This window comes from Neltuma alba, unplaced genomic scaffold (genome assembly GCF_004799145.2).
Source record: "Neltuma alba isolate B1F8T4 unplaced genomic scaffold, ASM479914v2 tig00007130_pilon, whole genome shotgun sequence".
In the NCBI taxonomy this organism is placed as follows: domain Eukaryota; kingdom Viridiplantae; phylum Streptophyta; class Magnoliopsida; order Fabales; family Fabaceae; genus Neltuma; species Neltuma alba.
The window spans coordinates 45,023-67,188 of NW_021634681.1; the positions used below are offsets into that span (position 1 = coordinate 45,023).

The window sequence follows — 22,166 nt, forward strand, 5'->3', positions numbered from 1 at the left end:
TACATATGAGGCCTTAAATAAGATAATCTTGTCTATAAATAAGTCTTGTATACTTATAAAAGGATGCAGGTGCAACTTACCCGGAAAGTATTTATTCAACGGTGCTGGACACTTAAAAATTTAAAATTATAACAATTTTACCTTATTATAAAAACTAATGTTAATGATTAAAACAGTGACTTTCACTGTTTATATTTTTAATAATAGGAAGTAAAATTGTTACAGTTTTAATTTTCTGAAACAAATTTGTACTAAAACTTTTGAGTGCTCGGCCAGTTCTTCTAAATAAAAATTTTTAGAACAAATTTACACTTTAATCTTTGTATAAAAATAGAGTTAAGTCCCTAAAATCTGATTGTAATTTGTTGTAGTTGCAAAAAGATCACACTGTCCCAGCTACAGACGCATACATTGGTAAGTCACGAAATTTCAGTTTCAAATTACAATATTCCAGTTGTAAATTCGTAAGGACCAGTTATAGATATTATCTCCAGTTCTTAATACTACCTCCGGTCCTAATTATAAGACCCAGTTGACTTATTTGAAGAGATTAAGGAAGTAAGTTAAGTTAGTTATTTGTAATAAATAAGTGTTGTCATTCCTAAAATATCCTTGTTAATTAAGTGTATTGGCTAGAACTATTATTATTAGAAGGACTATCTTGGAAAAAAATGCATAAATATGAGAGACAAAATAGATTGGGGTCTTATTAATTAGGACCAAACAAAAAGTCAAACGGGGTCTTATATTAAGGACCGGAGGTAGTATAAGACATTATTTGACTTTTATTTTGGTCCTAAATATAAGACCCCAATTCATTTTATTTTTCATATTTATCCATTTTTTCCCGAGATAATCATTATAATAATAATAGTTTTAGCTAATAAATTTGGTTAACAAGGATATTTTAAGAAAGGCAACACATATTTATTACAAATAACTAACTCAAATTATTTTTTTAATCTACTTAAATTATTCAACTAGTTTTTATATTTAGGACGAGGGTAATGACATTTCTGCGGGCTTGTGCTTGTAATTACAATTGAGATTACGGCAAGTTGTAATCTTCACTGTGTTTTTACAATTTATTTATAAACGAGTCTCTTATCCTTTATCCTTTTTTCCAGTGAATGACACCTTCATTGACATGGGAAAAAGATACACGATATACATGCGGAGTCATGTACAATTAACAGTAACGCAGGGAACGGGAAACTAATGAAATATTTGATTACCATTGATGAAAGATTTGATTGTAGTTTATATAAGATTTTATTTAAAGTTTAAATTGAAAACTCTTATACTACCTTCGGTCTTATTTATAAAACTTCGTTTACAGCTTACAAATAAGATCTTATAATTAGAACTAGAAGTAGCATAAGATAATCAAACAAGAAATAGATAGTCTAGTGTAGTGTAATATGTTATCTATTTTAAGATATAATATCATGTTCAAGCTATATGTATTCTTACACAAAATTGTTGGTGACTTGATATTGGTATTTTATGGAGTATTATGGGAATTTTGTTAACTTTAAATTAATAATATTTAAAAATTTACCATCACTCTCAAAACTTGTATTAAAAAAAAAAGCTTGTAAAACACTATACTGGATCATACATTACAAACTCCATCATAAAAAAAAAATACTTTATTAAACAAATACATATTTAATTTAACAGCATATTTTATTGTTCAATTATAAAAATGTACATTTAATCTATTTGTTCACTGAGTATAAAAAGAGACGCTTATCTCTTTGTTCATTGGATGTATTAATGAACATGCACTCATCTTTATTAGTCATTATACTACCTCATGTCCTTAATATATAAGCTAATTTAACTTTTATTTTAACCCTAATTATAAGACTCTAATCCACTTTGTCTCTTATATTTATTTATTTTTTTCCAAATTGATCCTTCTAATAATAGTAGTTCTAGCCAATATAATTAATCAGCAAAGATATCTTGGAAAAGATAACATTTATTATTACAAATAACTAAGTTAACTAGTTTTTTTAATATACTTAAATTAGTCAATTAGCTCTTATATTAAAAATATGAGGCCGTATATATTGAAGTCATTTATTGAATGGCCAATAAATAAATCTCTCCCGTCTTATAATATAATTCATCAAATATGTGCATCAACAATTGAACATCTTCTATGTGAATTAACATAATTTTTTTCAAAAATAGAAATCATATAACACCATACGAACGGCATTAATGCCGGGAAGAGCATGTTCCGGAGACAAAGGAAAACGATTCAAAGCTCGTTTGACTTTGTTACAAGAAATTTAAAAATAGCCTTTACTGAATACTAATTTATTTTGAGTATCACATATAGAACTGATTTTTCTTTTTTCTTTTTGCAAAAAGTAGTAAAAAGTTGGGAAATCAACTTTAGAACAGATTTTGAGTGCACCTGCCGACGGCCGACGACATGGGAAAAAATAATTAACGGCGCTGGAAAATAACATAGATGGCGGTGGTGGATAGTGGTCGGTAAAGGATGACACTGATAAAATAATAGAAAGTATGTGATCTAATGTTTAAACCCTTCTCAAGGTATTTAAAAAAAAAAAAACTTCTAATATAATGAAAAATAATGAAAATGACTGGATATGGGTATTTTTTTTCATTTTAGTTCTATTGCGTACCTGTTAGACTAAAATGGTTTAATATAGTAATTATGCGGATCAACATTGATTAAGTAATGAGAATAGTCATTCTTATTTAAGCAATTAATCTTGTTGTAATATTAAGCCATGGCCTCATTTTTACATAAAAATTATGCAAATAATAGGAATATAGTGGGAGACAATTATATACATTAATATTATTACACAATAAGGAGTTATATATGTGTGTTAGCATGCGCCTTATAACACATAATCCTGGTGATCTTCATGACAACACATAAGCTCACCCTAACAATTAAGGACATATTTGTAACAACCCTCTCACTATCATTCTCTGTCCATGATAGCGTTAAGGCATAATATAAAATGAAAAATGCACTGTTAAATTTTTAAGATCAGTCAAGCATCTATCTATGAAATCTCTCAATTTTTTCCTCCAATATTTACTGAATTTTGGAAGCACAAGTCTTTGTAGCATATTTCCACTCTTGCCATGGACCAACAGGGAATTGCCCGTTTTTGGGGCAACCTAGATAACGGAGACAGAAATGCATTAGTCTGGCTGGGACATTTCTGGTGCCGTGTTATTGGGAGTTTAGGAGCCTCAAAAGTCTTAAAAAAAAAAAAGTAATTTTACGTAAGTCTTCTTACATACTAATTTCGTACAATATAAAATTATTTCCAAAAAACTAATTAAAATACTCTTATGATCGGGCGTGGCCGAGGGGGTTATAAATCAAAATTAAAGGTTATTATGGCTTTGTCCTGGCGCTTTTGTTAGCGGTTTTCATAGATGATTGTGAGAAGAAAGGAATATTAACATGGGTTGGGATTGTGTGGCGTGAGATAAACTTATCATAAAGTCGTCCTTACTTGCCATCGAATCAAAACACAGAGTTAAATGACAAGCGGCGCTGCAATTCCGTTTATTAGTCCTGTTGACACCGTAAATTATCATCTCTGAGTCTGAACAACACAGATGGGACGGCCCGTGTGTAAAATTTAACAGCACCTTATACTCCCCCCCAACAGGTTATTTTTGTAAATATAAAAAATCTAAATTATTATATTTTATATTCCAAATAAAATACCATAATAAGAATTATAAAGGTACTAGTAATAAATAATTTTGAAAAGATCACTATAGAGTTTTAAAGAAAAAATATGATTACCAGAGAGCCTCACAAACAAATAAAAACATCAACCTGTTGTTATTTTTTATACTGAGATTTGTCATTGCGGCTCACATGTATCATTTTTTTAATGATTATATTTGTTTTATTCAGATCTCATAAATTTTTAGACAGATTTATCAGGACCGTCCATATCAGAGAGGAGATAAGTTTTGAGTGCTCATCTATCCGTTTATGATCCATCATTGTCTGATTCTAACCATAAGCTAGTCATCTCAAAGTATCAATTTCATGGCTGGATGGCAGAACCTCGCTACAATTTTTGGTTTGGCATCAACATCTAATGATCTAAACACTAAATAGCACTCCTTCAGTCTTAAATATGTGTATAAAAATTTTATATTTAAAACCGGAGCAATAAATACCAATGTTCCTGCATCGAGGACTCCGCCATAAATATTCCCCCGGTCAATGCCTACGTCATAGTTAGAGGGTTATTTTATTTTATTTTATTTTGGACCAGCAAAAGTTAGAGGGGTTAATAGCTTTACTTGGCAATTTTTAATCAAATCACTATAAAGACATAAAAAGTTAATGGCCCACACCTAAATTGTTTCCACATGTGTGGCCCCAAAACATGTGCAATAAATTAGGGTTATTAAGAAAAAATAATTTGAAAATATCTTTATATATAAAGGTTATACGTATATTTTTTTTAAAAAATAATCTCTCTCTTATTAGTCTTCTTTTTTCGGCACAGTCTTATTAGTGCTATTATTAATATATTAATAACATATATTTAATATGCAAACTAACATTAAAAAAATTGTGGGGTTTATGTGCTTAATCAAGGCCCAAGAGGGCAATTACTGTTAAAGAACACCCAAAGTCCAATTCATCTGGATGATCTAAACATTTTGGACCGTAGAAGGTACTCCAACAAACAACTACCCAAGAAAATAAAACAGGACAACAAGAAGGGAAAAAAAAAAGGTTGAATAATCACCCTCCTGGCACTGCCAGGAGCCACCTATGGCTGTGCCTTCCGCCTTCCGTCCTTTTGCGAAATAGAGACACACTGTTCCTTTTTTAAAATCTAGAATACAAACACTAGGATTTAGTGATCATTCCATTACACATATTGTTTAAATCCTTACTATGTATAGTTTGTTCCCGCACGCGGCACGCCGTTACGTCACGCCACAATATCCTCCCTGATGTGCCTGAGCACCAAGGGAATTACGATGTCCGGCGAGCTTAGCTGTGGCAAATGACCGTCCGTCGACATGACCTCCACGATGGAGTCGGCGGCGATGTGTTCGTGGAGGTACTCGGAAACCACCACCGGAACCGCCAAGTCCTTCACGCTCTGAAGTATATGGCACGGAACTGTGATGAGCCCCAGAATTTGCCGCATATCGCTTTGGAAAATCGTCTGTGCCACGCTCAGCGCTATGTCCGGTCTCATGTTGAACAATGTCCTGCTAAATTCCTGAACCGCCACCGACTCCAATTCCCCACCCACCGCTAGAGGAGCGAACCCGGCGCACCACGCTTTGTAATTCGCCCCAATTGCATCGAACAGCTGGTTCAGATCTTCTTGCTCAAACCCTCCGTAATAATCCACGTCGTTCAAGTACCTTGCCCAGACAGAAACCGCACGCAGAATTTGAGATCAGTTGAGAGTATAATTACATTCCTCGTCAGATAAGAGCAGTTTGTAATGTTTTACCTAGGGGAAGCAGAGATCATGATGAGCTTGGAGAATAGATCAGGGCGAGTGATGGAAGCAATAGCACCTATCATGGCGGAAACAGAGTGGCCAATGAAGATGCAGGAATCAATATGGAGCTCTTCTAAAATGGCGATAAGATCGTAGGCGTAGCCTTCGAGCGTGGAGTAGCGTTCAAAATCAAAGTAATCGGGATTAGTGGTACCCGCGCCCATATTATCGTAGAGAACGACGCGAAACTCGTCGACAAGATGAGGGACTAGATGTTTCCAAACCGACTGATCCGTGCCAAATCCATGACCCAGAACTATAAACCTCGTGCCTGATCCCAAAACGTTCACGTTCTGAGCTTCTTCCACAATCCCCATTTCGCTTCCTTCTTTCTGACTCTGCCCGCCTTTTTCTCTCGAGGTGTGTATGTGCTAGCAGAGAAGTCTGACTTTGAGCAATGAGTGGGCGTGTTAGACCTGTTTGACGGTGATGACGCAGAGCCAGAACCACCACACCTAAATATGTGTTTAAGGGTGAAGACAACTCTCTCCCACTTTGGTTGGCTTCTGGAAAAATCTTGTTCTATAAAAGCAAGTCTACGATTGGCCATGATAGGAAGTTTAGAGATATGTTCGAAGGTTTTTGATACGGTGCGGGGCGGCGTATGGTGATGGGATAGATCCAAGGCATGATAGATTGATAACAGAAAAAGTGGGCTTGTCTGAACCGTCCATGGGGCCTCACTTATTGTAGCTTGGCATTATCGCGGCAGCGAAATGCATTTACACGAGAGTCAATGAATTATAGGAAGGCCCTGGCCCACTGCTATTAAAACCTCAGTGGTCCAGCTCCAGGTTGTGGTTATGGCCTATTGGCTTTGTGCACACTCAGACAGCATGTGATTTTTTTTCTTTTTGTATTTTGTTGTTGTTTTTCCCCCTTTTGTGCGGAGTGAGAGAGTTTAGTGTTAATAAAAATAAAAGTAGCATTCAAACAAATCAATTCAATTGACATCAATGATAGTTCTTGATCTCTCAATATGGATATCGATTTAGAAAATATCTTTGAATTAAATTTGCACTGAAAAAAATCTTTGATGCTTACTACGCATCTTAGGCCTGGAAGCATCCTTTAATATCTTGACCTAAGATCTTTGGTGCTGTTTGGTATGAAATATTAAAAAATAAGGGATAGAGATTGAGATTGAAAGTGTAAAACTATATTAAAAGAGTGCTTAGTATGAGTAATTGCATGATACCTGGGATTAGACAAACCCATGTATGTGAGATTGGGGAATACCATAAGGGGAGGTGGTATTCTCCAATCCTATCTATATCAGATTGCCTAATCCCATGAAATAAAAAATTACTTATACTAAGTATCTTTTTAACATATGTTTTCAATCGCAATTCCAGTCTTTATCTTTCATTTTCAATACTTTGTATCAAACGTAACCTTAAAGTATTGAAATTAAAAAAATGGAGAACGTTTGTAATAGAAATTCGTAAGAAATAATCAACAAGGGTCCAAAAAGCGCTTGAATGGGTTTAACAGTTAAGGACAACTAATGTGAGGTAAACTACTGCGAGAAAAGAAAGGGGAAAAAAAACACAGAGTTGAGACCAACTATTCTTTAGTCTTGTAAGGAGGTTTAGTCATAGCCTGAACTAATTTAATGGCACGGTGAATTATACACACCCACACAAGGATCCATCAAGAATTTGGTTTAATATTTCATATTTTAAAATCAATTTAAAGTTACACATCTAGGTTGAATTTATATTAACATATATAATTTATAAAAAAGATTACACTATTTATAAGCTATTAAAACTTCTCTTTACCTCTTTTGCTCTGCTTTTTTTTTTTTTGGGTTAGGCACAAGTATTATATCATAGGAGGTAACCCTATTCGAGTTATTATCAAGCACTAAATGTATGAAGCTCTCTCAACAATGATTTAAATCTTGATTTGTCATGTTGTCAAAAATTAGCTTATTCACCCCACAATCTAATTATGATGAAAAATGCTAAAAAAAAAGATGGACTCAACATTCTTTTAGCACATTGGTACTCTTGTTAATTTTTTTAATAAATGGGCTAAAATGCCTAGTCCAAAGTTAAAGGCCCAAAATATTCCACTCGGCCCTTGATAGATGCCTAGTGCAAATGGACATTCTAAAGGGAGGGGAAAGACAAAGACAACTCGTGTTTGCAAAAGGCCCAAATGATAAGTAGGGGTGCTCAAGTGTGAACTCGTCCTAGCTGTCCCGTACCCGTCTCGGAGGTTTAGGGACGGGACAGTCCCGTCCTGAGTGAGGCCGTAATGGGACGCCACCGGGACTGGGATAGTAAAAGTCCCCCTGTTTTTTTAAAATAATTTTTATTGTTATTATGTCATTATGTGTAGTCTGAATGTCTGATTACTGAAGCTCGAGACTGAGAGTGAGACCCTAAGTCCTGTTAGTGTTCACTATTCAATGTTCCAATTCCTTATTTCATCCCCCTCCAAAGTCCACACCTAAGACCTCCACGGCTACGCCTTCACTGTCCCTTTTATTTTTTGAGTCACAAACTCATAGTGTTAGAGGTCGCTCATTCACCATCGTTCATCGTCATTCCTCACTGAGTCACTGTCACTCACCATCGCTCACCCTCACTAGCTCACCCTACTTCATCTTCTCCTAAATCCTAAATTCGTAAGTCTCAGCTTTTGAATCGGTGAATCTGAGCTTCTTACCTCTCGTTGTCAGTCTCATCTTCTGAATCTGAGCTTCTCGCCTCTTGCTCCATGCCATCATCGATCAATCACAGGCTCACAAGTCACAGGTCCCACCATCGCTTGCTCTGTTGATCACTCTCTATTCATTCATCATCCTTCCCATAGCAGTTCGCAGCAACCAACAGGTAAGTAACTTTGTTCTCCATCCGTTCATCATCCCTGATCCCACTTGCTTTGATGCTTGCCCTGTTATTGTCTACCCGTCTCCAAGCCCCAATCCCTTGTATTGTGCTGCTTCTTTGTTCCTTGACTTTATGTGTAAACCAGTAGGAGTTCTGAAAATGATAAAACTCTTGATTCTGAAATTTAGTAGGCTTTCTTTGATTGACTCTGCTGCTTAAAAACTGAAAATTGGGTTCACTATGTTTGAAAATTAGGTCTCTGATCTGTTCAAGTCATTTTAAATGCTTCAATGCTGCTTAATTTGTTTAATTTGTTCAATACTGCTTAATCTACTTAGGAAGACCGAAATGGCCCCTGTTGACACTACACCCACTACTAAAGAAAACATTAGAAATGTTGAAGGAGATTTGGAAACTGAAAGCAATGACTCAGCATCAATGTCTAATGAAGAAGCAACACAAACAGAGACCCCATATGCCTCAAATATTGAGGGAGAAGAGATACCAGCAAAAAGAATGAAAACATCTAATGTATGGCTGCATTTTGACAAGCTTCCTTTGGATCAAACTAAGGGAGAACACCGAGCTAAGTGCAAGTATTGCCCAGCTACAATTGCTTGTCACCCTACTAGACATGGGACAAATGGATTGCGAAAACATGCAAGGAGGTGTCCTAAAAATCCAAACAAAGCCAACAAGATGACACAATCATTGTTTACAGCCTCTCAACTAGGGTCCTTTAAATCAGTGACACATCATTTATTTACTCAAGAGCGGTGCAGAAGAGCTGTTGCAAAATTTATTATATTGGAGGAACTGCCTTTTCAGATTGTGGAAAGTGAGGGTTTTAAACAAATGATGAATGACATAGAACCTCGATTTCAAGTTCCCTCTAGAATGACTGCTACTAGAGATTGCTATAAGTTGTATCTTGAAGAAGCTGGAAAGTTGAGAAGTTATTTTAAAAAGGAAAAAGTTCATGTTTCCCTCACTACAGATACATGGACTTCCAATCAGAATGCCAACCATATGTCCTTAACTGCTCATTGGATTGATGAAGATTGGCAATCGCAGAAGCGACTCTTAAATTTTTCAGTAGTTGAAAACCATAAGGGTGACACAATTGCAGAAGAAATAGAGAAATGCTTATTGATATGGAATATTGACAAGGTATTCACTATCATCGCTGATAATGCTTCTTCAAATGATAGTACATTATCAACCTTGAAGGCAGTTTTCAAACATTGGAATGGTCTAGTTTGTGATGGGGAGTTCATGCACATACAGTGCTGTGCGCATATATTAAATTTGATTGTTTCTGATGGTGTGAAGGACATGCATTACTCTATTGATGCCATTTGAAATGCCATTAAATATGTAAGAACTTCTCCATCAAGGTTTCGAAAATTCAAGGAGCTTGTGGAAAAAATGAAAATTGATTCAAAAAATCTCTTGAGCATGGATAGTCCAAGTAGGTGGAATTCAACTTATATAATGTTGCAGAATACCATTAAATTTGGTAGCGTGTTTGATAGGATGGAGCAAACTGATGTAGAGTACAAAAAATCATTTTTAGAAAAGAGCTTAGTTGGTCCTCCTAATGTAGCAGATTTTCAAGTGGCTAGGTAGTTTGTTGCATTTTTGAAGGTGTTCTATAATGTCACTCTGAAATTTTCAGGATCACTTTATGTGACATCAAATATAGCCTTCCAACAAATAGTTAATGTGGTTGCCATTTTGAATAGAAGGGCAAATAATCAAAGTTCTTTGTTGTTTTCCATGGCTAAGAGTATGCAGATCAAGTATAACAAGTATTGGGGGAAGTTTGACAACTTTAATCCTTTGTTGGTGATAGAAGCGGTTCTTGATCCGAGGCATAAGATGAAATTTTTAAAATTTGCTTTTAAGGATATGTATAATGATCCTGCACATCGTGAAGACATAACAAAAAAAGTTTTAGATGTCTTGTATCGCCTATATAACCATTATTCAATTGTGCTTAGCATATCTCAGGCTGAAATTCGGACTGAAACTCAATCACAAGTGGCTTCTAGCAGTATCATAGACTTGAATAATATAGAATCCTTGGATATGGATGGAGATCACGCTTTCACTGCAATAGAAAGGTTCCTTGCACAAACTAAGATTGAGCTTCAAACAGATAAGTATGCTGAGGTGGAGAAGTATCTTCAAGGTGAGTTAGTTGAAGCTCGTGATCCTACATTTGATATTCTGGGTTGGTAGAGAGTCAATGCTAGCAAGTATAGAGTCCTTTCATTGATTGCTAGTGATGTGTTGGCGATGCCTATCTCCAATGTGTCTTCAGAATCAACATTGAGCATAGGAGGTCGTGTTATTGATGATTTTAGAAGCTCATTATCCCCTAAGATGGTTGAGGAGCTTATTTGTGCACAAAATTGGCTATCTCCATCTACTTCCAAGCTAAAAGGACTTGACACTGATGACTTTAATGACACTGATAATGTGATACATGGTAAATGAATTATGATCATATTATTTATTTTATAACATCAAATTTATTTGATTCTTAAAAATAATTATTTTTTTCCTGTTCTTTTCTTTCTTTGCAGATGAAGAAGTAGCATCAAATTTGATTGAACAAGAGCAAGAGCCAAAGAAATAGTGGATGACCAAATGTTGATTATTGCTGATTTGCTAGGCTTCTGAATTTGTGTTGTTGTATTTCTATCTTTGTGTTCATGTTGACTATTGAGTTGGATTTCTATCTCTGTGACTTTGTGTTGTTGTTTAAGACTTTAAGTTTAAGCATATGAGCCTATCTATGTATTTTGATTTGGCTGGAATGGATGCTGGACAACTAAACAAATTGTGTTAAAATTATTTCAGCCTCTGTCTTTGATTAATGCTTGAACTTCTTCTATATTTAAATGATTGTTGTAGCCTTCATGGATATTAGTTAGATTGAGTTTTATTTAATTTGCTTCAGGTGGTTGTTAACTTGTTATTATGTGTTTTGAAGCTGTAAATTTGCTTCAGATATCACTACTAAAGGGGTTGGAACTTTGTCACAGTTTCACTATTTATTGGAAAAAAAATAAAAAGACAAATATGAAAAACGTCTTTTTTTTTTTCAGGTTGGTTAATCAGGTGGTTTGTGTATTTTCCCAATTCCCCACCTTCTCTTGAAATGTGATTCATGTGTTTGAAGTGTTTGGAGGGATGGATTTGAAAAAAAAAATTCATAGGCCCAATAGATTTAGTTCAGCCCAATTTATTCCCATTGGGTACTAGCAGGAAATAAAGGTGTTGGGCCAGGGCATTGTAACCATAAACCCATTGGTGTAGCCCAATTTGAAGCTCTATCATAGTGCCTTCTTGATGCAGGACGGGACGGGACGAGACACAAGACACATGACCAATTAACCTAGAGGGGACACAGGACAGGGTTGTCCCGGTCCTGTCCCATCCCATGTGTAGGCCTAATGATAAGCAAGGATAGGTGCCCCAGAATACGAAGTAAATATGTAGATGAATTTGCCTCGTTTTACAAAAAAATCTTCCAAAAAGCACTTTTGGGTGCTTCCAAATACCCCCTTGAAGACCAAGAAGATCAAAGCTGGTGGAGTGATTTTCAGAGACCACTCTAGGGAAGAGTTAAGATGGTTTCTATCGTATGGTTCAATCCCAAACCTGGTAGTTAAGATGGGTTTTTGATTCCATTTGGTAAATGTTTTGACTCGTCGTAAATTGAATTTTCTGAATGGAAGAATTGTGTATCTAATGTTACTGTTAATTTTGTCAGACATCTTAGTTCTTGGCTTTCTTATCTTTAGATTTCCCTGAATGTTGTTATTTTATGTCACATGATACTTTATGCCTATCCCGTTGGCAAAAAGGGGGGAAAAAGGATACTTTATGCCTATCAACTATAAAATTGGAAATTGGGGTTGACTGTAAGAAATACTTTTGGTTCAATTAAGTCGCTTGGGCGGTATAGATAGCGGCCAAAACATTCAAATCTCATGAAAACACACACATAAAAGAAATTCCTATTTTTCTAATGAAAAAAAAATAACCATTTTATTTTGTATTGCTGACATCATGAAGCAGCTTATTAAATAAAGTTTTTGGATATAATTTATTCAAGTGATTTTAAAATTCCAAAAATATTTAATGTCATGTGTTGGTTATGGAACATGATAATAATAACACAAAACTGTCTGAATTGTCCCTGCTTTCATATACCCCATAATATATTTCATAGTTGTAATTAATTGTCTTATCATAAAAATAACTGTGATGAGTTTTTACAAAAAAAAATCGATAAGTTTAATAATTCATCCTTGGATGCAAGTGTTGATTGTCTAAATGACATTATGGCTGAGTGAGCTTCTGAAGATCAAGTTACGATCCATTGGTTAAATGTCTATAAGAGTATGTTATAGCCACCTATTTATGGAAGTATGTCTCATGTTGAAAGGGAAAAAGGCTTCCTCATATCCTGGAAGTCCTCTAATTTGAATCATTGACCATATCTGAATATAATAACTATTTTAGAAAATTATAGGACTTCAAATTTATATTGAGATAATTCATAACGTTACAATTACTATATGTAGGATTTTCTTGGAAAAAAATCTTGAGTGTTTGATTATACTCCCCCCACCCCCCGGAAAAAGGGATCATCTTCGTGCCTTTTGTTTTCTATTCATTGTTGAACACAATGTATTCTGGTGGGTATTTTGGAGCGGATGATTCTGTTGTTACGACGATTTTTATTCTTCTTAAGAATATGCATGTGCATAGGCAGACATGTATATTTAAATTTAGCAATTTTAGAACTGTGTAACAATATTTGTTTCTTTTGGCGGGCAAAAATAAAAATTTGTTTCTAAATTTAACTATCATATAACATGTGCTATGAAACATGATTTTGAATGATACATATTCAAGTGTTATGACATGAGTTTGAAATCTTCGGATAGTCTCTTCTTTGAGTTAAGGGGTATTTCGATGAAAACCAAATTATAATTTTAAAAGTAATTTTACGATATACAAAATAAATATGTAAAAGAGTTTGTCTTGATTTGTGAAAATATGCTTTTTAGAAACACTTTTGTGTAATGCCAAACACTCCCTTGGCTGGAATGAGTTGTTTCCTCTCAATGGAAGTATGGTTGGTTTCTGACTTTTCCTCTTCCCTCGCGGCACACAAACGACCACACCTGACTTAGGTTTCTTTAAAACTCCTTTGGTAAAGGGGGGAAATGGAAGGAAGGGGAGAAATTTTTTTTAATAAGTTTATTTTAAAAAATAAAAAAGTAAGATTTTAAAATTTTAATGAAAAGAATGTGTAAGATAAAAGAATAATATTAAATGAATAATTAAAATTTTAATAAAGAGAATGTACAAGATAAACAAATAATAAAATGAGTAATTTATCTTGCACATTCTCTTTATTAAAATTTTAAACTACCATTTCTCTAATTTCTTCCCTCTTTTTTTTAATAACTATTTTCCTCATACTAAAATGGGGTAAAGTTATTCTAGCCACGTTTTTTATTGGGTAAACCTCTAGCTGCGTTTTTAGTCATGTGTAGGGGTGAGCAAATAGCCCATAACCCAATAATTTTTTGCCTCTTAAAGCCTGCCCAATTAGCCCAAATAGAAGATAATAAACAGGCTGACTTAAATGGGCGGGGCAGCCCATTAAACGGGACGGGCTATGGGCAAGGCTTCGGGCTACCCATACTCGCCCATTTAAGTTTTATTTTTTAAAAAAAATATATTTTTATTCTTTAGACCTAGCTTCTGCTGCCTTTCAAGCTTTCATTATCCATTTCTTTTCAGTTCCAGTTCCACTCTTTTGATTGAACTGCTCTCTCAGTGTCACTTTGCCGCTTTGCCGTCTTCGCTCTATGTTTGCATTTCTGCGATTCAACTTCTAGCCAGTTGCCCAGTTTGCTTCGAGCTCTAGCAATTTGTGAACTATAATTGACTCGTCTGCGAGAGTGAGGCCGTGACTTTGCATCTTCATGTGCGATATTGGAGCTCCAATGAACCAGTGATCATCTGCGAGCCTATGACGCTGGGTTGCTGCACCTTCATCTTTGACATTGGAGCTCCAGTGATCGTTTGTACTACGTCTTGCCATCTTCGAGTTTGAGACTTCGACTTTGACTTCGAGTTCTCCTTCTTGGCAGCTCCTCATAGTGGACTAGTGGCATCCCTCAATCTGTTGAAGATTGAAGCAAAGGTCGCTATCGCTGGTGCCTGGTAGCTCACTGTTTGATAAATTTTTGTTTTTGACTTCTCTCTGTTCCTCCATTGTTGGTCACTATCTCTTTGTTCCTCCATTTTGGACTTCTGGTAGCTCACTGGTCATGGTCACTATCTCGTTGATTGGTCAACCATATAAAGATGCTTCTGTTTAAAACATATGTCTATTACCCTAATCACAATGCTGCACGACAAATGTAAATTTAACTATTATTCTGTTTATGACTTACTTATATATAACTGTAGTTCCCTGTCTGCTCAATTGCCTAGTATGATACGCTGATATGTTTGAAATACTAGCTTTATCTTTGTTTTCTTACATAAACATGATTATAGTTCTCTTGGTCATTTCTCATTGTCATTGTGATTGATTTGGAATATAGAAGAAATAAGCAACTCAAAGTTTCCATTTGAGTGAATGCTTTTTCAAAAAGAAAAAAAAATTCAAAGCGTGTCGTTATTGTTTTTTTTTTGGGGTCAAACTAACGGTATCAACACCGGGTTGAAAATCAGGGAGTAACCCATTTTGAATATGCATCCACAAAAGAAACATTTAATAAAAGTAGACATTATAATTACAAGGGAGAATTAATATGCCGGTCCTTATTCTTTTCCTCAGTTTTTAATTAGGTCCTTATACTTTTTTTTTTTCATTTTATTGAATCCTTATTGTTTTAAATGTTAAAGGCGTTAGTCCTTCCATCTAAAATCTGTCAGACCAAGTTAGAGCATCAATGAAAGAAATTGACATGGCTTCTAGTTGGATCAGATGTGGCCAGATTGACTTGGAGTGAAGCCATATTTGTTGGCGTCTTTATTTCATTCCAAAAAAAAGCAGAAGAGATGAGTGTTGAGGATGAGCTTTGATGCAAGAGTTTTGTCTTTGGAGTAAACAAAATAGTAACAAGCTTTCAAAATAGCACTATTCATAGTCTCTGAATCTAACAATCAGGTGAGAGAAAATTGCTTCTATTCGTTGAGTTTCTGAGCTTTGTTCATTAGGAATTATTTGTAGTTTACTGGTTATATTTTGGGTATATATTAAAACCTATGCACGATGTAGATGAAGCTGAGCCAGGTGATATTAAGGTATTTGAAGATAGTGAATTAGTGATGAAGGAGAGTTGGGCGATGATTATTCTCATGGCTTTATTGATGTCGATGCATAAAACCTTCAAGAAGAAGTTTTCAAGCCAAATAATGTCTTTGTGGTTGTGAACAAGGCTCTCTCTGTTCATTTATAATAGAAACAAGTAAAAGTAGACTGCTACTATGTTTTCCTCTATTTTAGGTCCAAAAAACAGAGGTCAACAAAATAATATGGTAGCTACTTAGTACATGTGTTGACATATAAGAAATAGGATTAAAAAGCTTAATAGTAATAGCATGTCTTGTGTCTCTTGCCTGCGCTAATGATTCATAGCCCTTCTATCACTCCCTGTCTCCTTCGATAAATTTAATACAGCATTATATATAATGAATTAAATTATCTTAGATTTCATGTTTAATGCATAAAAAGGAGGAAAAGATGCTATCTAGTTTGCTCAAACATAAATATGAGTAGGAGCCTTTCTACTAGGCAGTAGTGTTACCATTACTATCTAGCCAGGGTATTTGCTTAATCTCCAAATAATAACACGACTGCAAGTTGCGCCTTTAACTTGAGAATTTGGTATCTAGTAAAAAAGACTCCAATCATGTCCTACGTGGATTCACTCAAACAGTGTTATAACAGTTTTAACCTTTAGGGATGGACAGCTTAAACAGCGGAAACAAGAAGGAGTTCATAAAAAGAAAAAAAAGTTGAAGGATTTGATTAAAAATGGAAAGAAAGTATAAGGATTGGCATATTAGTTTTCCCTAATTATAAAATAGACAAAACAAATAATAAACACATCGAACCGAAGAGATAATACATTGCTTAGTTTCATCATGCCATGGTTATTTCTTTTCATAGTTTATAAATAGCAAGATTTTTTTAAATTTTATTTTACACACACACAAATACATATAGGTTACCATTTTATCAATGAATATAACATGAAAAATTTAGAAAAATCATATTGTATATTAACTGCGAACCATGTGGTTATTTTCCAGTTAAAAAGAGTCTAATGATATTAATGCTCATGAACATTTGTAATGCTGCACTGGCTCAAGGCAGATATTAAAAAAAGTCTGATAGGCAAGCAGCAATAATCTACCCCATTATTTCTAAACCTTAATCTACTTCACTTCTTAATAATTAGAAGCGCTTATGACAGATTAATTCTCTTCAACTTCAAAACTAATCGAAGACTCCTCCAACTTCAACTTTGGGCAACACAAGTCGTCTTTTCGATTGGCAATTTTATTATTATGGACTCTTTCATACAAAACACAATAAGTATGTTACAAAAAAGAACATGAAGATGATGAAGAAGTTCAAAAGTGGGGGAAAAAAGAACTAAGCTGACTAGGGGAAATTATTTCAAATATTAAAAGTTACTATAAGATTTTAAGATCCTTAAGATCTGATATAAACTTTTAGTCTAGTGAATTGGAGTTCAAAGGTTTTTAAGATACTGTATTTTTCTTAACCATGTCTGAGTGCTTAGATGATCTAGTTTTTTCTCTTGTTTTGCATTTTGAGAACCAAAACGTCGACGACGTACCCAGGAGCAGTGAGCGATATCGATAATCATTTTGCGTCGGCAATATCGTCACGGATGTGGCGGAGCAAGACGGGGACAAGGATGTCCGGCGAGCTCAACTGCGGCAAGTGACCTTCGGTGGGGGTGATCTCGACGATGGACTTAGCGCCGATATGTTGTTGGAGGTATTCGGAGACGACGAGAGGGACGGCGAGGTCCCTGGAGCTCTGAATGATGTGGCAGGGGACGGTGACGAGGCCGAGAATGTGCCTCATGTCGAACTGGAAGATGGTCTGAGCCAAGCTGAGGGCTATGTCGGGCCTCATGTTGAAGAGGGTTCGGCCGAATTCCTGGACGGCGACGGAGTCCAGATCGCCGCCGACCACCATCGGAGCAAACCCCGCGCACCATGCTTTGTAGTTAGATTGCATCCCTTCGAACAGTTGGCTCAGATCTTCTTGATGGAACCCTCCGTAATAGTCATCATCGTTCAGAAACCTGCGCGCACGTTTTCAACTTTTGCTCTGAGCAATTATACATGATAACAGTCGCCAGTCGGATAGAGGAATGAGAAAATAAATAAGGAATCTTTTCTTTTTATATATTACTCCTCCACTCTTTAATATAAGACTCATTTAGCTACTTTGATTAGATTAAGAAAGTTAGATAAGTTAGTTAATTATAATAAATGTGACACATTTTTCCTAAACACCATAATCATATTTTTTAATACCTCTTCCTTTCCACTTTGATTATGGTTGATGGAGTGTCCATAAGGGTAATTTAGAGAAAACTGATAAATATAAGAAATGGGTCTATATTTAGAACTAAAACAAACTCAACAATTAGGTCTTATATTAAGAACCGGAGGACTATCATATATAATTTTTATCGCATCCTGGGGTGTCTACTCCTCCTCCTTTGCTCCCTAAATTTTTTTCCACTTTCCAAATGTTTTTTATGCTTCTGATAATTAGATTCCGTATAAAATGAGTGATATTTTTATGAACAAAATATACTTAATATTTTTTTGGTACAATATATATTCAATTTGCTATTGAACCAGAATTTAAAGTCATGAAAAAAGTGTAAAGAATGAAAATAGCTACCCACATCACCACCTCACCATTTTGTATCAGAATAAAGTGACATAGGGTACAAAATGTAAAACTGAGGATAGAAACAAATTCCTCCTCCTCTCTCCATAATTAGAAAAATTAATTCATGCTTCTTAATAAATATTTAAATAACGATGGATAATTTTAAAACAACAAAATTCCAACGAGCTAGTAGAAGATGAGCTCTTTTATGAGTTAATTTTAATTAATAGTATCTCCGATCTTTGACTTAGTTGATTCATTTGAAGAGATTAAAAAAGTTAGTTAAGTTAGTTATTTATAATAAATAAATATTAACTTTCTTAAAATATCCTATTAATCATATATGCCTGAACTATTTATTAATAGTAACTCCTTAACATATACAATAATTACTAAAGAGATTACTTGAGGGCAAAATATATAAATATTAGAAACAAAGTATATTAGAATCTTATATTTAGGATCAAATTGATATAAAATCAGCTCTTATATTAAGGACATGACGTAGTAAAATGTTTATTACATTATTGTTACTACTTATATCATTTTGCATCTAGGGTTTAACATATATAGAATAATCTAGAAAACAAATAATGGGACAGTGTGTTTGATGATCAGGATATGCACGTCATTCATCAACCACATCTCACTTTAACTTTATTCATTTGCTCCCTTCTGGCCCCAGTGCGATCAGCTTTCTATGTTGAATCGGATTCTCCTCGCCCCATACCTCAACATGAATGTTATTCTTCACACAACTAGTTTTCTTTCTTTACATTTACTAACATTATTTCAACCTTACAAATTTTCCTTGAACTTAACCCAAAACCTAACAACAACTAATTGAAAGACACTTAAAGTTTAACACTAGATTAATGATATTAGCCAGGTAATCGAATTTGAATCATCATCTAACTGCCTGCCCATTAACTCAATATATGTCCAATTCCCCTTGAGCAATTAAATCATCATATCAAGCAAGGGCATGACAAGAACTAAACAGTAATAGCATGAATGTGTATCTTTAATCGGTGGGGACGGCCGCCTTCTCATTATTATACCTAACTAATTAACTCTTCTTCCTTGGACGCCCAAATGAACGAACATTTTCAGGAAATAATTAAACTAGAAAAACCTAAAAAAGAAGAAGAAGAAGATGGAAACGGTATACCTTGGAGAAGCGGAGACTAAGATGAGCTTAGAGAAGAGATGAGGGTGAGAGATGGAAGTAAGGAGGCCGACCATGGAAGAAAGAGAGTGACCAACGAAGATACAGTCTTGAAGTTGAAGCTCTTCAAAGATGGCGATAAGGTCGTAGGCGAAGCCTTGGACGGAGGAGTATCTTTCAAAGTCGTAATATTCAGGATTGGTCGTACCAGCTCCCAGATTATCATACAGAACCACACGATAATCCTCAACCAGATGAGGTACCAGATGCTTCCACACCGACTGGTCCGTCCCAAATCCATGAGCCAGAACCACCGTCTTAGATCCTTTTCCGATCATCCTCAAGTTATGAGCTTCTTCCACTATCCCCATATCGATCGATCTGATGAGTTTAATTCGGAGTTTATGTGTTATAATAGGGTTTGCATAATCTTTTGTTGTTCTTCTACTTCTTTTCTGGGCTTTTGATTTGTGTTTCAATTCTTGCTTGCGGGGGGGGATTCGGTGGACGGTAGGTATATATAAAAGTATGTGTGGACGAATTTCTGAGTTACCAATATTGCATGCAGAAGAGAGAACTTTAATTTGCACATTGCGGGGGGCGAATGGACACGTAACGACGTGTCGTTTAAAAGCGGTGAATTATGTGAGCCTTGTTGTGAGCCCATGTCTCATGTGTTTGGCTCTTCGGATATCTTTTTTATATTGTTTGTTGAATCGTCAGAGCAAGTTATCATCACTTATCACAATTGGAAGCTTCGAAACAATCCTTCTCATACTGTGATAAGGCATTTTTTGAGTGTTATATGTTTTTTATTTAATTTAAGAATGATTATTTAATCTCATATGCCCCAATGATCGGGCATTTATTATATGCTCCCTTTGATGATCTTATATAAAAGCAATATTTTCTCGGATAAGTTCTATATATGGTTGCAAAAAAACAAAAACAAAAAAGATGAGTTCCCACATGTAAGCAATACTTGCTTTGGGTTTATCTAATAACAATCTTGTCTTAATGATTTTTTTTGTTTTTACTCTTACTTAATTATATGTCTTTTTCATCTCTTTTTTTATGCTTATTATGTCTCCACTTAACATCTTCATAAATAATGACATATTTAGAGAAAAAAAATTACACATATCTTATACATTTATTGTCTTTAATTAATTTTAATCAATATTTTAATCTACGTGTTTTGTTTAATTAGTTGTTGTTTATATATAGGATTAGAGGATTATATAATTTACGTATTTGTCGCTTTCAAAATAAATAATATTTTATTTGATTCTGATTATAAATAAGAATTAAATAATTAATTTATATAAATTAAAAAAATTGACCTAAAGAAATTAAACAAATTAGTTGTTTGAAAAAATAGTTACAAATTCTACTTAAACAAAAAAAAATTATAAATTTGCAAAATAAAATGAAATGAAGTTTTATATTAGTTTGACGTATCACTGATTAACTTCGAACGAGGGAACAAGTTGTCGTGCATTTAATATATGCTAAATAAAATTGTAGAATGGTATATATAATCAAACATTAATGTCTTCCAAAATTAGAAGCGTCAAAATTGAGGTTACATCTCTATCTGCATTCACAGAGTAGACACAGCAACAGAACGAAAATATGGGGAATAAATTTAAATACGAGGTGGCAACACTACAGAATTATCATGTTTATGCTGAACAAAAAAAAAAAAAGACGTATATAGATGGGTTTTTTCGTGAGAAATATATTAAGAGAACGACGCCATGGATGGTCAGCCATGGATAACCCTTGTGAAGGACGGTTCAACAATTCCTCTTCAAGTTCACCGCCGTCGCAATTGTTTTGCTGTGCTTTCAATATATATCAATATTAATATAAAATATAATATTTATGGTAGGATTTAATTTTATAAATTAGAAAGAATACTACCATAAATATTATATTTTATAACTAATTTGCTAATATTAAAACAATTAATTAAATTAGTTATTTATAATCATTAAGTATTGTTTGTAAAAAAAATCATTATTAATAATGCGTATTAGAATGAAAAATTTTTAATGTGTGCCATCAACATGCGGGGAACCTTGTCCTGGGGGCGCATTCCATGCTGCATGACTCATTGCAATTTGGACCATCTAGATTGATTTTAGATGGTCCAAATTGAATTTAAGTTTTTTTTATATTTTGATTTTTTTAATTTTAAGAGATGCAAAATGTAAAATAAATATAATTTATAACTAACATATCTTTAAAAATATAAATTTACCAGTAAAAATTTTATATATTAAAAATTTTAATATTAGATTTTAAATGGTTTAGATTGTATAATAGTTATGAGTAGTGAATATAATTTGGTACTCATCACCGTAATGCGATCTAAATCACCTAAATTTTACTATGAATTGTTCAGATTTAAATTTTTTAATGTACAATTTTTCGATGATAAATTTATTTTTTAAAGATATGCTTGTTATAAAATTGTATTTATTTTAAATTATATATCTATTAAAACAAAATATATGAAAAATTTTAATTCAATTTAAATCATCCAAAATCAATTCTAAATTATCTAAATTAGAGTGAGCACTGCTGAGTAT

General features: G+C 34.2%; 3 protein-coding genes across 3 annotated transcripts; 1 reads left to right on the plus strand and 2 right to left on the minus strand.

The window, feature by feature from the left end:
* Positions 1-4,600: 4,600 nt before the first annotated feature.
* Positions 4,601-6,250, minus strand: LOC114751833 (probable esterase KAI2). Its single transcript, XM_028940516.1, has 2 exons — positions 5,514-6,250; positions 4,601-5,421 (listed from the first exon to the last, which is right to left on the minus strand). The coding sequence occupies exons 1-2, from the start codon at positions 5,879-5,881 to the stop codon at positions 4,977-4,979; spliced, it is 813 nt and encodes a 270-aa protein (XP_028796349.1). The 5' UTR covers positions 5,882-6,250; the 3' UTR covers positions 4,601-4,976.
* A 3,936-nt stretch (positions 6,251-10,186) lies between these two features.
* LOC114751835 (uncharacterized) lies at positions 10,187-10,651 on the plus strand. Its single transcript, XM_028940519.1, has one exon. The coding sequence runs from the start codon at positions 10,187-10,189 to the stop codon at positions 10,649-10,651; it is 465 nt and encodes a 154-aa protein (XP_028796352.1).
* Positions 10,652-17,266: 6,615 nt separating this feature from the next.
* Positions 17,267-20,036, minus strand: LOC114751846 (probable esterase KAI2). The gene is made up of 2 exons (XM_028940535.1): positions 19,573-20,036; positions 17,267-17,799 (listed from the first exon to the last, which is right to left on the minus strand). The coding sequence occupies exons 1-2, from the start codon at positions 19,938-19,940 to the stop codon at positions 17,349-17,351; spliced, it is 819 nt and encodes a 272-aa protein (XP_028796368.1). The 5' UTR covers positions 19,941-20,036; the 3' UTR covers positions 17,267-17,348.
* Positions 20,037-22,166: the final 2,130 nt, after the last annotated feature.